The sequence below is a fragment of the Seriola aureovittata genome, chromosome 14 (genome assembly GCF_021018895.1).
Source record: "Seriola aureovittata isolate HTS-2021-v1 ecotype China chromosome 14, ASM2101889v1, whole genome shotgun sequence".
Classification (NCBI taxonomy): Eukaryota; Metazoa; Chordata; class Actinopteri; order Carangiformes; family Carangidae; genus Seriola; species Seriola aureovittata.
In genome coordinates, this window is record NC_079377.1 from 14,724,379 (window position 1) to 14,740,327 (window position 15,949).

At 41.6% G+C, this 15,949-nt stretch overlaps 1 protein-coding gene across 17 annotated transcripts in view; it reads left to right on the plus strand.

Moving 5' to 3' along the window:
• The window catches only part of LOC130181198 (calcium-activated potassium channel subunit alpha-1), a 153,366-nt gene that overhangs the window by 102,945 nt on the left and 34,472 nt on the right, over positions 1-15,949 (plus strand). For 11 of the 17 annotated variants that reach the window (XM_056395110.1, XM_056395109.1, XM_056395106.1 and 8 more), the window contains 4 exons: positions 6,844-6,937; positions 10,962-11,088; positions 12,385-12,609; positions 13,170-13,362. In XM_056395110.1, coding sequence (XP_056251085.1) covers positions 6,844-6,937; positions 10,962-11,088; positions 12,385-12,609; positions 13,170-13,362 — 639 coding nt within the window. Of the gene's footprint in view, positions 1-2,244; positions 2,278-2,668; positions 2,750-6,843; positions 6,938-10,961; positions 11,089-12,384; positions 12,610-13,169; positions 13,363-15,949 lie in introns of all 17 variants that reach the window. The other 6 variants (XM_056395103.1, XM_056395093.1, XM_056395100.1 and 3 more) reach the window with 3 other exon arrangements.

Below are 15,949 nucleotides of genomic sequence, written 5' to 3' on the forward strand. Positions count from 1 at the left end.
TCTGTCTTAGATTTCTTTCCCTTTTTGACTCTGACTTTGTCTGAACAAAGTGAGTTTAGTGAAGTAGTGCATTGGGCTTTGTCAGTCAGGGATTGTTGGATTTCCTCTCCCCATTTCCCGTCTTTTTTTCCACCAGACTGAGAGGATAAGACATCTTTATCCATGATGACTTCATGCTCTTGTACATCTGAGCCACATTTGTCTGGCCCTAGTACTTTGATAATTGATTTCCTGGATAGCACTCTTTAATTTAATGCACCCTGTGTTCTGATGCAAGTCGCATATAGACCACACAAATACACAGTTGGACACAGACACCTCTTTAAAGGTGACATAAACATAAACCTCATCATTGCTGTATAAACTTTAATGATGCAATATTTTAATGACTAGCCATTTCAAGGGGTCTAGTGAGTAATGTGATGTTTGATGAAATAGAAAATAAGCCTTTGCACAAACAGCAAACTGGGCAAATAAGCCAATTAATTAATGCAGTCTTCTGTTGCTAAGGATTATACATACAGTCATTTTGCAATTTAGTCAGATGTTGAATTACAGAAGTGAAAAAGTAAGATGAGACATAAGCTTAAGTTAGATGGGGAAACTTTTGCAGTCAGTTGAGTTGATTTCTTATGGGTAGTCAAAAATATTGTTCAAAGCATAAAGGAGGCTATAGATGTAAATATAGCATGGTACAAAAATGTAGTTCCTCTTGTGTGGTGTGTGTATGGTTTTCAACAATTTAAGTTTTGAAATATTATCTCAGAAATTATTCTGAGTAGTTTATCTGACTCAGAAGTTTGTTTTTGGTGTGAATATTAGTTACATGTGCTCTTTCTTTGTCACCTGACCATCATCGCAGTCAGCCAGCTTCCCTCAGTGAGAAAAGCTAGACACATGACAGGGCTTATATAAAGGAGAGGCTGATGCTTCTATGAAGCTGGCCTATGGACAAGGGTAGGGGACCCCGAGCTCAGGGGACGCTTTCGGCTAGTCCACAACCCTCTGGGTTGTGTGTGTGTGTGCATGCATGCGCACATCTTGTGTGTGTGACAACATGCACTTCTATCTCTGTGTCTGTGCATGTGTGTATGTGCATCTCATTGCTGGGGACCTTATCTGTCCTGACACGGAAATTATGTTTGCATTTTCATTTTCCCAGCCCTGCTGGTCCGTCACCAAACTTGCCCTGACAGCTCCTGTCCACCAGGCAGGCTTGGTCCCCCCCCCCTACCCTCTGTCCTATGCCGCCTGGCTACGCCCCAGATGCTAGCCAGTTAGTCTGCCGCCTCTGCAGCGCAGGCAGATTGCTAGAGACAGATGCCAGGGCCACTGTAGGTCCCTGTTTGAGGATCTGTGTCATAGGCCAGCCCTGGGCCCTCACTGTGACCTTTACTGCTGGAAGAGACTCGGAAAGAGTGGGGAGTGTCAGCAGCTCGGAGCTCAGTTCAAGTGCCCACTGAATCAGTGCTTACATTGGTACCAGTCTTCAGTACCTCTTCAGTCATGGTCAAAAACTGAAAAATAGATTCCCAGATAATTAATAATGCTGGCATATGTGTCTGTCAGCCCTTTAAAAACATGGGATTTAAAGGTGTAGCATTGACCCCCCCACCCCCACCCCCACCCCCACTTTTTTTTTTTTTTTTTTTAATTTCCACTTGTGCAAGAGATCTGGACTGCATGTAATGATCATGCAGTCTGTGTCTGTTAGCTCGGCTGTTTTGAGTAGCGAGTGTCTGCTGTCTGTGTTTTGGACGTCTACATGTACTCAAGTATGTAGTTGTTGTCTTTGTTTCCCATGGTGGCTTCTTTTGTTCTGTCTACAGACCTCACAATATAAATGAAATGTAGAAATGTATGAAGTCAGATTATTTAATGAATGAAAAATATAGCTCATTTGGAAAAAAAAATGTAATAATCAGCCTTTAGACTGTCATTACGTCTGATTACAGGTTTAGCACACTTTCCTTAAAGCATGGCTCACACTGAGAATGGACACTTCATTTCATTCACCTGTCTGCCTTTTTTGTTAAATCATCAACCACCATTATTTTATTTATTTATACCTTTTTTTAATATTTGGTTTATGCCCTTGCCCATGCCTTTCACTATATATAGTTACATTTGATTTCATTTCCATCCACTAATCTTACGTTAATGTCTCTATTTCCTAATGTGTCTGTTACATTACATCCTTTCTCCCTCTGTGTGACCTGCCACTTGTCTTTGCATTCTCCTCAGCCAAATATAAGTATAATGGATATGTCAGATCACGTAAGTGTGTTTCTCTGTCCTTCTCCATTCTGCTCCAGCTCTGTGTGTAGACTGTAGACCCCTCACTATGTCATGTAACATAATTAGTACCGATGCTTTGCTTTAGTATTTTCTTTGTTGTCCCTCATTCCTTTAGAATATACTGATGTTGTCTTGTGTCTAATATAGAGACAAAATGTGAACATAAACTCACTGTTTAACCAGAGTTAAATTCAATGTCTAACTTAGACAGACTGTTTTTTTTAACTCATTATCATTAAATCATTTCAACATATATTGACAAGAAATTAAAGTAGTTCCTGGTATTTTTAACAACTGAAAGAAATAACTTGTGTTTTGATAATACCATGTAGTTCCATGAACTATTCTTTTTGTATTGTGCTGCATGTAGCAGCAGATGGCGCTACAACACCAGGGAACAGTGGAAGTCAAAAAGAGGCTGGCGTTCGATTCAAAGCTGATTGCAATTTAGGTAATTCTTTGGTAAATAATTGTTAAATGCATTCCTTTTACTCTACTGGTTAAGAATAAATTTTAGTTTGGAAATGTTATTTGTCACCTCTAACATTTTATTTGTATATTTTTATGTAATGTTTTTGTTCCTATGAAACACTTAGACATTTTTTTTGTTTCCTCTTTGAAATAGTGCCTCTTTAGCAAAACTAAAAGGAATTGCAATAATTATAATACCAGTTTCATTTTTAACTGTAACAACTCAACAGTTGCATGGCCTACAAAAGCTATTTCATGCAGTTGCAATGCAGATGAAGAACAAAGCTTGTTCACGCAGCAAACACTGTCAAAGCAAAGCCAGCTTAGCTCACATACAAAAGTAAACATTTTTAGTTGTTATTCCTCTGCCTCATCATCCAGTTTACATTGGGTCATGGCGATCTGATAAGGCTTGCATGCAGGGCAGTACCGTCATGTGATTAGCATTTCAGGAAGGGACAGTTGCCGTCTGGGTTGTTCAGGATGCACAGTGGACCTGCCAGGGCGGGTGAGTGCTCTCTAACGCTGCACGTGTTTGACAAGGGCCAGATGAATCCAGGAGCTATCGGTGGCGCCCCGTAAATCAAGGAGGCAGCTGACGGCTGGGATAAACGTCTGTTTATCGCCCGGGGCCACCCAAGCATGCTCTCTCCTCCAAACAACCAACCAACCACCCTTCCACCAAAGGGAGGAAAAGGGCTCCGCCTCTCCCAGTCAACTTTACAACCAGATATTTTACTCATCTCCCTCTGTTGTCTTCCTGCAGTGTGCCATGACCCCGTCAGTACATACAAACATACGGGTTGACTCTGTAGTCTGTCGGATTGTGTGCGTGTGTTTGTGTGTGTGTGTGTGTGTGTGTGTGTGTGTGTGTGTGGTGGGATGGCTGAGTGAACATCAGGTGTATGTGTACGTATTTATTCTCATATTAGACACAGAGGGTTGTCACTGGACATTCTGTGATTACTGTCAAAGTTATAGCAAAAAATCAACATGTAAATTTACTGTTTAAAAATAGGATGACTGCATTTTAGTCAGGAATTAAACCACATTTCAAAATGTATCCCATAAATGTTTCATGGTTAAAGTATTTTTGAATTAGTAATATTATTAATTATTACTGATAGTCTTATATTTGTTGAAATAGCAGTACTGTGCCGCACGTTATGCTTGAAATGACACAATGTCTGATTTGATTTGACTGGCTTTAGCCAAGCCGTGTCTCTGCTTTGTTCTACCAGAAAGTGAAACACAACTGAGAAATAAAACTGAGAGGCTTCTAATTAATTCATGTTCGTCACAAATGCAAAGTAAATGTCGCTGTGAACATTTCAGTTAGAGCGTGTGCCAAGTAGATAAGAGATATTAAATAAAAATGAAGGTTCAACACCAGTTTTAGAAAAAATAATAAAGGATTCCTTGTGGCATTGTGGCAGGAATTTTTGGCTTTCAGAAATTAATCACAACTGGAATTAGAAAAAGTGCAATGTTTTTTAACAGAAACAAGTGTTTGATTCTTATACAGTTTATTAAATAATTATTACATATTTATTTTAAGTGAACCTCTCTTATTTACAGACATGTATTGGCTTTTTAATATCCTACAGTAAAATGATGAATTATGTTTTGTGGGAGTAATTTCCTCTGAAATCTCTGATAAAAAAAAAAAGTTAAAACAAATATGGCACAAAATAACAATATTTAATTTTAATTTAACTATATTTTAATTACTAACTAATTTATTAGCATTAATACAGGCTTTCTCACACTTTTTATTCTCCATTGTTTGACAGTAATGGATGAAGTTAGACCATCTTTTCAAAACCGATCAGTTAAAACCGCCGGCTGCACCTCCAACTCCATCACCTCAAATGCCTTCCTTCCCAACACCCTGCACCCCAACCAGGAGCCCCTGGTCAACCCGGGCAAAATCAACATCCCCCTTGTTAATAACCGTAAAGGAAGCCTGCTCCCCATGGGGCCAGGGCCTGGGGCTGACCCCTCGCAACTGCGCCTCAGTATCTCAGGCCCAGGAGACGTGGCGGCCAGATCCCTGGCTGAGAGCCGGCTGAACCGGGCCCGCAGTCTGCCGGTGAAATACCGCTACCACCCCAGTAATGCCATGCTGCTCAGTCACAGTAGGCACTGTAGGTTGCCCCCTTAGCGGGATGCATCAGTCAGTAACCGCGCCTGTCCCGTCCCTTCATTTTGTCTTGTTTGCTGCATGACGGTTGACTCTGCCGGAGCTGCTGCTGTTGTTGCCCCTGCTGCTTTGCACGGATTTGCCCGCTAGTGCAGTGGCTGCTACTGTCTGGGTGACTTCCAAACTGAGGAGTGCTAAAAGCTGTGAATTTAGAACTGACTCAAAAGAGCTGCTTATCGGTTTGTATTTTCAGAAATGCTGCACGAATTGTGAGCTCTGAGGATACCGACATTTGGAGAGGAAATAGAAACCTTAGTTTTTAATCATATATTGTAAAAGCTTTTATTACCCAGTGGCTGGAAAGTATTTGATTTTATTGTGGGTATAAGTGAGAAGCGTTACGTTTGTACCGTTAACAAATTAATCTTAAACCAAGAGGAGTGTGTCAAACAATATGGCAAGTAATGCATATTTCTGATGTGGTATTTTCAAAGTACATTAGAGAGAGAATAATTTGTAAAGTGGAAAGTGCTTGTGATATTAACTATTCCGAATGCCCAATTGCATAAAGGAAATGTCACAGAATGACATTTTATCAGAAGGCAAAGTCATATTTCTTATCTTTTATTAGCAGAATTAGGTGACAGCCTAGAATGGGTGCTCAGACAATAATGAAATTCTGCATGCTTGGAATAGTCACGGCTTGTGGCGTGCACATTGATTTGCACTAATATCATGCTGTGTTATTGATTTCTAACCAAAGGACTAATACAGGTTTGAAGTGACGGTGCACTTGGCATTTGCGCTGAGAGAGTGCAGAGTGGATAAGAGTATCTGGGTGCCTGTCTGAAAGCTCTTGAAACTCACAGACAGTAGTGAAGATCAGACCACTGTTAGCTTGACTGAAATCTTCAGACAATTGGGACTGGCCTCACTCCGGCTGCTCTGTCTTGTCCTCTCTGTCTGAGTGGGACTTAAGCAAAGTTTGAAAAACAGTGGGTTTTTTTTTTGGTTTTTTTTTTACTGTTTCTCAACACTGCAAAGCATAGCTGACAGAAAACTGAACTTAAGTCTGATCAAAATAATCTCTGTTGTTGCTTATAGCTCACTAAGGCGTCAAACACAAAAATGGAATCTTTAATCTGAAATAAATCATTTATTTTTCAGTTAAACTTTTAAAACTAGACCTGACCTTCGTCTACTGGAGGGTGATGTGCATTTACTAGCTGCTTTCGATATTCATAGTCCACTAATTCATACTCTGTTAGCGTGCCCTGTCCTTCATGATGTGTGTTGAGTGCAAAATGATCTCTTGGCATGGAGGTAGACCTGTAGAAGAGCCATTGCTGTAGTATGAACTGGAATGATGGGGTGGGGTTCCGGTAGTTTTGTTAAATAAAAAAAAACTACCCTCTCAAGATCCATCTCCATAACCTTTATTTATCTCATTGTCATTGCTTTTGCCCGTGCCCAACTGACAATGACAGTTTGTACCATCTCATGGCAGTTAATGGTGTAAGTAAGCATGGTCACTCTGATGCAGACTGCTAGAGGTCCAACCACCTGCACTATTTATTGGGTTTACTGAACAGATGCAGTATAGTGTGTTACTGACAGCCCTGTAAAAGCACAACTTAGAAAAGCCAAAATATGGGGGTTTTGGGATGTGAGCCTTCCGTGACATTTTCAGGTCATAAATTGGTTTTTCTCCGTGGTTTTCTCCTGCCTTTCTCAGATTTACCATTGTCCGTTACTAATGCTTTCTCTATATTTTCTCAATTTGACACTGAGTTATTAATTTTCCTTTTCTTCTGTTCAGTTTTTTTGTTTGCAATGATTGATTGATTGTTGGCTGTTTTTTTTCATGTCAGGTCCAGCACACTTTCCTAAACATCTGTATCTATTCTGACATTCTCTGCATGTGTTTGCAGTCGAAGATGAGCATCCATCAACTCTCTCGCCCAAAAAAAAGCAGCGCAACGGAGGGATGCGAAACTCACCCAACTGCTCGCCCAAGATGATGAGGTAAGAGACGCTGATTTTATTCTCTTTCCATCGTTCAAATGGGGAGTGAGAGGAAGTCAGATACGAGGAGGGAGGAAGGGATGGAGGGATGCGTGCGAGAGATACTTAAGAGGCGGATGCTGCTGATGGTGAGATGGTGGGAGTTTGGATGGATGGGAGGGGGCGAATTAAGGATGGCAGAAGAAGGAGGTAAGAAACTACGTGAGAGAAAGAGAGAGGAGAAGTGCCCTGTTAGGCTCTGGCTGTTTAGGATGGCATGCTGTCAGCTGTTAATGACAGAGCTGAAATAATATTTCTGTCATGAAAAGCGGCTGTGAGGAGCCGTTTGAAAACTCCTCTGGCTTTAAAGTCCCAGCTGTCACCTCCTTCGGTCTGGTCCACATGTACTCCTTAAACAATGCTGGCACTAATGACACCAGCAACCAATCAGAGGGACCTGCATGGTTACTTTGCCCTCAGGCTACTCCTCTATTGTGGGAACCCCTGTGAGTACTGTTTCTGGTACTTAAGGCCATATGCGAGATGTATCATCACAATCAAATATGAATTCAAATATTACCTTCCTTTTATCCTGTCCCGTGGAATTAAATTGCTGTTAATTGATTTTGAAAGATAAAAGGGGTAGGTTTTTGTGCTCCTCTGGCTGCGAGGCGGGGTTAACAACACGACAGCGTGGAAAATACAGGGAGGCCGAGCTGTGCGCACTGGGACGGCAGGATAAAGGCATGGTGGTGGAGATCTAACAGGACAGGAACACTCATAGCTACGCTGCCTGTCTCTTAATGAGAGTGAGTGTTATGGTCATCATCTTTATGACTTTACTGTAGGAAAATCTAAAGAGAGAGCTGTGTGGTTTTTGTCACACACACACATACACACACACACACACTTGTCACTGTTAGTATTTACGCAGTCTAGCTGCACTGCAGTAGAAAGTCCTGTAGGAAAATAAATAACTCCAATCTATGTGGAATTTAGTGCATGAATGTTCAGTTTCTGCAACTAAGTGTACTATACAAATGCACTTTAATTTCTATCATTTAACTTTTTGATTTCTGTTTTCACAGGGTATCTGTTATTGTTTTTTAGTTGTTATTGTGCTGTGGTGTATTTTCCTTACATTCTAAGTGGAGTTCTTTGTATGTTGGTCCTGCTAGCTTCCCTTAGGCAGCATTCCTCCTACTGCACTGGCATGCCTATGTGATTTTGTCCAGTGCTTGTCGGCCTCCCCCTCGGTTCTCCACAAAACAAGCACTTAATAAGCCTTCACACTTGCCAAACCATTAGCCCAACACGGAGTCATACCCTTCAGTCTAGTTTGCAACAGAGCATCATTTTAGATGCCCTTGCTCAGAGGGAGAAAAACGGATACAAAAACAACTAGACATTGGCATATTTCCAGCTAACTGCTTGTTTAAAAGCCTGTTTAGTTTGCCCAACTTAAAGCACAAAACCTTTTCTTCTCTTCCTTTTTTGCTTAGGAGATGGTCCCCGTTCGCCATGTAATATATGCATCTCTGCTTTGATCTCACAGTGATAATAATTCTTGTGAGTTATTTACTCAGTTTTGAAAACGCTTCAAAGCGGTGTCAAAGTTTTCTCTGCTTTAGGGGTGCTTCTGTATTCTGCTGGCTCTTGGGTACTGGGATGACAGGTCCTCTGTTATAGGTGTAGATTTTTTTTCCAAGTCTTCGCCCTCAGCAAAACATCAAATTACCCATCACAGTCCATAGCCCCCCTTCACAGCTGCCCCCGCCAACATATAACACCATATATATTAAACAGTTGTGCTTTACAAGGTGTATTTTATGCACAATGAAAAGTGATTGTTTGAGGTAGCCTTAGGGATGCTTCATTCTACAAGCAAGGAGGGGGAAAACACAGTAGAGAGCTGGCAAGAGAGCGAGCGTACGTATCAAGTATGATTTTTACAGGACTTGCAGCCCAAAGGCCTTTGTAAATAAATAATGATCAACAGATTGGCTGTGGGCTTTTGAAAAGCATGCCTTTGTCAGTTTGCATGATGGGGAAAATTTTCAAAGCAAGAGGCTGCCTTCGTAGTCTGGCAGAGAGGGATTGGGGGAGCACGCCCATCCCCAGTTTGTGACTGCAGAGTGATACACTGGAATAACTCAACTCTGTTTGAAATATATACGGGGGGGTGGGGGCTGGAGTGAGACATGCTTTAAGGGAAATATTTGTCCTATATAAAAGTGCATCTGATAAAATACTGTATTTCACCCAGGGAAAATATTTGCTTTGCAATCTGATGCACTGTAAATTTATTTACTTTAGAAATTTAGTGAGGAAATTCTAATAAAAGATATACTTTCCAAATAATACATACAAATTAATTACATATTCTTGCTATTTATTTAGAAATTTATATATATATATATATTTGTAAACACTATGGTGACATTTAATCTCAGCTTGTATCCTAGCTGACCTAGCCCCATCATGGCTGTGTTATTAATTTCCCAGTCTCCAACCCGATGTGTCACTGTGCTAACGAGCTGCATTGCCACCATGGCATTAACACCATTTCCACAAACCTTTTTGACGGGTCATGACTGACGACATGCATCCAATCGCAGAAGATGTCATCCGCAGCTGATATCCCTTGGGCGTGGCACTGTGGCACAGACGTCATGTCTGCTCTCCCTGAGCCTTGTGGTAGGTTCAACCCGAGGCAGGGAGAAGGCAGAGGGAGGAGGAGGTGTGTGGAGCCTGTGACAGGCTGCCAGTCACACCGCTGACAGCTCTGTGAAAGATAGCTGTCTTGGCAGAGAGAGGTGGAGCGGCAGCCCGCCTGCATGCGCCAGTCAGCCCCTGTGTGGAGGCGAGCAGAGCTGAGCAGATTGAAGTGATGGGGGCTCCGTGGAGTTGATTGGCGCGACACGCAGCTCTGGATGAAAGATTCAGGCTGAGTGTAAAAACACTAAATGCTGTCAGTGTTATTATCACCTGCACTAACTGATAGAGGGAAGAAGGGGGAAAGAGAGGTAGAGAGAGAGGCTGGCTAATTGACAGTTTTTTTTTTTTTTTTTTTTTACTTTTACTTTTCCTGCGATGGCATGCAACCCAAATGCAGGCTGAAGGAAGAGACGACATCAAAGCCTTGTCAATGAATGACAGTGTTGATAGAGGATAGAGAGAGAGTGATGCTGAGAGAGATGTATGTCAAATTCTTGAGATGTTTTCTCCCATATTACTCAAATGTCTGTCTTTCTGCAGTTCTCTGTTTTTGGAGTTGGTACAGTGCTGCTTCAACCAAGGTTTTTATTATTTGGGTTGAATTGTAAATAAATTACATTTGCATTGCTGCTGAGCAAACAATCCCCACAGAAGAACAGCACTAAATTTTTGCAGTTTATTTTGACTCAGTGTTTTGGGTGAAATTTTCTGGATTTCCTTCAGAGGAACTGTGAGAACACGTCTTGTAGGATAAGTGCACGAACAAGAGAGGCAGTATAACAGGACTGACAGGGGCCCTTTCATGGTCAGTGTTACACCGGATAAAACTCAGCAGCCCACTGCCGTGGATTAGTCTGTTTGGTTGTGACATGCTGTTGAAACATTAATGTCCATCAGGCAAAATGTGATTGGGCAAATTCCTGAAATATTTAAAGTGTGAGCCTGTTGGAGCGTTTACTATTTGCGCCGCATGGCGTCAGGAACTGGAGGAGAGGGTAAAAGCTGGTAATTGGCCTTGTGTTGTCATGCCATTCAGTCAGTAGCACTCAAGTCTTGCTATTCTCCTCTGCACTACTACAAGCACCAGGGTCTTTTAGTTTTCTGATAGCTTGACACCAAGGACAAGAAGGAATGGAGGAATGATGTGGTATTTATGGGTTGCAGTTAAAAAGTTTAACACTTTGAGAACACGATGGACTTTTAAGAAGTTGTATGAATACACAGCCTGTATCTAAAAATACCCTGGTGGTCTTTTACCACTTCAACCACAAGGCTGCAGTCATTTCATAAAGTGATCAAACATACATATATCATTCTGTTTTCTCAGTCGTCACGACCCCCTTCTAATTCCTGGAAATGAACAAATTGAGAACATGGACATGAACGTGAAGAGGTATGATTCGACAGGGATGTTTCACTGGTGCCCATCAAAGGATATCGAAAAAGTCATCCTGGTGAGTGGGGCGAGAGCTTTGTTACTGCAGTCTACTAAAATATAATAGAATATACACACACAAAAAAATGAGTAAGTTAAAGTGAGTAGGTCTCCCCTCAATATTGTAGCAACACAGTCACATACTAATATGTATTGAAATTTCTCTCAATGCCTCTCTGTTGTTTCAAGGTGAGTTTATTGTTTTTTTTTTATATATATATATATATCCTCCAAGGATCTATGAACAGCATTTCAGCTCTCCACGCATGGGTATGCTCGGATGTTTTAACAAGGCAGTTTGTAAGCATTTAGGTTAGTGCGTAATAATTTGTTTGGGCAGGGTTAACCATGTCCAAATTAAATTTAAAACAGAAGACACAGTCACCTTGTCTGACCAATACATCAGCGACCCTTTTGCTATTGAAAGATCTAACTAAGACTTTAATTCTTCCTTAGTTCATGGGAGGCTGAAGAAAAGTTGGGTCACCAAAGAATGTTTTAGATATGTAGATAATTGTCAGAAATATTTAATCCACCAGATTTGGCAACCAGCTGAGAGTAAGAGCCAGTTTGCAGCAGCAGCCCCTTGATGCTCTTAGTTTTACCAATGTGTCCAATAAACAAAGACACAGTTTTAGTTTCAAACCAGCTGGTATCATAGTAGCGTTTAGTTTCCTTAACGTACACCCAAAGTTGCAATAAAATGCACATCAAGCTGGCGTGCTGGGCGACAGATCTTGAAAGCAGAGCATTGCATTGTTCTTTTTTGACATGAACTTCATACAATAGAAGAGCTTTGTTTATACCTCTCTGATTTATGACAGGGTGCTATTCATACATACTGTATGTGCCTAAAATCTTACAAACTGCATTTCATTTCTCAGCCTGATTGAATCAGCTGCCCTTTGAAAAAGACAAGTTTTGTTTTTGTTCTGTAAAAATCCTATTTCTGATGATCCAACAAACTGCTTATAAACAGAATAGTAGTTAACCAAACTTTTTTATGTAAATGTCACAGTCTGTAAATAGAATGTTTTAATGATGGAGTAAATATATATGTTTCAACTGAATACTTGGTTAACAAACTATTTAACATGGGTTTATAACAGTTTAAAACACACTTTTGAAGACTGTTAAAACTAGAATTTTTTTTACCTCATGCACATTACCCAGTTTTCTGATAACTAGCTTTCATTTCTATTCTGTAATTCTGTGTTTGTCTCTGTGTGTCTCCTCCTCTCTTCTGTCTGCACTCCTTCTCATCCCTTTCTCTTTGCTCTTCTCCCCCTCCCCTGTGTCCCTCTGTTCCCTGCAGACCCGGAGTGAAGCCTCCATGACAGTGCTGAGCGGCCATGTAGTGGTCTGTATATTTGGGGATGTCACGTCCGCTTTGGTGGGGCTGCGAAACTTGGTGATGCCTTTAAGAGCCAGCAACTTCCATTACCACGAGTTAAAGCCTATAGTTTTTGTGGGCTCGCTGGATTACCTGCGCAGAGAGTGGGAAACTTTACACAACTTCCCCAAGGTCTCCATCTTACCTGTGAGTGCACCAGTTCACTGCCATAGGAGACAATTCTTAACCAGAATCTCTGTTCAACTAACAAGGCGTTGACATTTTGAGTCACATGCACATTGAAATCCTGAAAGGGATTGTCAGTTTGATTTGATCACACATTACTCAATTGAATGATCACTCCATGAAGGCTCAGTCAACCCCCTTCATCCAGAGCAGTGACACATCCTGCATATCCAAAATGGAGTTTATGTGTGTTGCAGCTGCAGTGCCCATCACAGATGGCGTAGCTTGCTGCCTTAGAGCTTGTTAGGCCTGGCTTGACTGATGATCAGAGGAGAATCCCAAACACAGCCCTCAGCACAAGCTAGCCTTTAGATTAGTCCATGTCTCTGATTCTCCAGTGCCCAGTTAGATCAGTAGAATGTCATCGCCTCAAAACAAGAATACTTGTTAACTAATTTCCCAAAGCTCCACTCTGCTCACTTCTTAAATTTGTTTTTCTCTCCCCGATGTCTGTCTTTTCTCTATGTTTTGCCTTCTCCCTCTCTGTTTTGCTCTTTCTCTCTGTTCTCCTCTCCCTGAAGGGTACACCATTAAGTCGGGCAGATTTAAGGGCTGTCAACATCAACCTCTGCGACATGTGTGTAATACTGTCAGCCAATCAGAACAATATCGAAGATGCCTCACTGCAGGATAAGGAATGCATCTTGGCATCACTCAACATCAAATCTATGCAGTTTGATGACAGCATCGGGGTCTTACAGGCTAATTCCCAAGGTAAGGATCGTCCTATTAGACTCCATGTGCACTGCTGCCCAAAGGGGACAGGTTGTGGCAGGGAGGGAAGACAGTAGTCGAAGATGGAAAAAAAAAGAGGGGGGTGGGGGGTCACAGGAGGGAAGGATGTTGCTTGTCAAGAACAGAGTCTGCTAAGTGCTCTTAATTGAAGTACTCTGCAAGTTTGTTGTAAATGGCGGACATTACTGTAAATCCTGAAGACGTGCACATGTTTCATCAAGTCTTTGAAGAGTGTTTACTCCACATAATTTTCTGATGATTTCACTCTTCTCCCTGGTAATTACATGCTGCTAAACCTCCTTGATAATACTTTTTAATGATGTAATCAACATGACTGTGTCATTTGATGTTGTTCCCCCTGATCTGGTGTCTGGCAGATCGTCTGGAACAGATTGTTGATGTTTGCAGACAAACACACGAACCTGGCATCCCATCAGGCCTCATCATCATTAAGCAGCTAGTACAAATCACCAGGCAGGCCAATTCAGCTGCTCCTCATTAGTCACAACAAAACAGCGACACATGCACGCACACACCTCCGTGTTTGAATGCCTGTGCATATGTGTTTGCAGACATAACACACAAACAGACATTCATGCCGATGCAATCTATCCACACGCATCCACAAACAGGTAGTCCTCAGTTTATGATTAGCTTGAAAGGCATGACATGCCTTGAGCTCTGTACTATTTAGTGCCACCACAGTGACTGTTGTAAATACAAATCAAAGTTGAAGGTCCAAGAGGCCATTACTTTTTAGTGCAGAGCACTTCCACATGTTTTAGGAGAATGCCAATGCTGTTATTTCTCCAGCCTTGAGTGAATGATGTGCTGTCGATAGCGGTGCCACCGAGGAACAACAAGCAGGGGTAAATCTGAGAGCATGCAGCACTGGGGAGCCGTATTCACAGAAAGCCACCTCAGTATGAAGCCCACTAGCCTATATCCTCTCCCAAGGTCGATGGATGGAGCCTATTGTCATCAATAATTGGGTCTTACATCAACCAACCATTTCAGTGATAAATACTTCACTTTAGAAAACACACATACACTCCACTGTGACATGCAGTCATGCATACACAAGAAAACACACACACATATCCAAACACTGCTATTGTATCATAGGTATTGCTTTGGGGATTCCTTCCTCCCTGAATGCTCCCATTCAGAGGCTGTCTGTGGAATTTAAAACAAGAAGGTGCAAATGAATAAATAAACATGCGCTTTCCTGGGGGAGAGCTTCTCACGGCTGCTGTAGCATGTAGTCAACCACAGAGCATAGCTGTGCCCGGGGGGCTACAGGGATAAGGGGGTACGTAACCCAGATCTCACTTGTCTATTGTACATTGTAGCTGAACAGAAGAGGTTACAGCGTCACAGTAGCAACAGCCAGAGGAGGAGACGTTGTGTGTGATCAGGCTGCTTTTCAAACTCTAACTCATCATTTACTGCCCAAAATAGACAAGGCAGTTTAGAAAATGTAACAGTATATAACAGATTTTGAAATCTAAATAGAAAAAACAGAAATAACTGATGATGATTATTCAGTCAGCATAATTGATTGTTGTCTGGTTCTGTCTTAGAAAGACATACAGCTCTCTGTTTGGAGCTCACTTGCTCACATTGAAACTTTAGAGCTGTTTGTAACCTAACAGGTTTTGAAAGAAGCTCAGCAGCAGGCCTCATGTATCCCTGTTCTCACCAACAATCACTTTCTGCTGTACACACTGCGCAGAACGGAAGCTGTTCTGCTGCAGATCCGTGCTGCCTCCGTGTTCACTATGTTGCAATAAGAGCAGTGTTTAAGAGGCAGTATCCAAACACTGGCTGTCACTCTCCAGTGGAGTAAACCTCATCCTTTATGGACATCGACAAAATGATGTTTTCACTGTCTGAGCTTGTGCTCCCTGGTTGACTCAAAGTGTCAAACCTCTGCTATTTCCAAGTTCAATAATTGGTATAACAAGAGTTATGATTATCCATGCTTCAGTTCAGTGTGTGCTTCCTGCTGCGTACTAAACCATTTGGTGTCTTCTCTGTTGCAAAGGGCTGGAAGATCTCTTTTGTAATGTAAGCAACTCATTGAGTTTCCTGACAGGAAAGGCACACATACACACACACACACACACACACACACACACACACACACACACACAGACTCTCTCACTCACTCACACACACACACACACACACACACACACACACACACACACACACACACACACACACATACATACACATGGAGAATTTGCAATCCTTTTAAAAACTTTGTGACCTGAATATATTCCCTGCATTATGTTTCCTTGGTGGTGGCACTATAAGCTGGCATTTTGCTGTAGTCAGCACTAAATGATGGATGTCAAAACACAGTTGATGCATTATGCATATAGCATTACAGATTTAAGGTGTTTACTTGTCACTTTGAGGAAATGCAAAAATGTGAAGTCATGTGAATTCATAGTCCTGTCACTTGCACTTGTGTTTCATGGTTCTGAGCCACGCCATTTCCGATAAAAGGTTTTCAAGATCCACTTCACCAATTTTATCGTAACAAAATGAACAACAT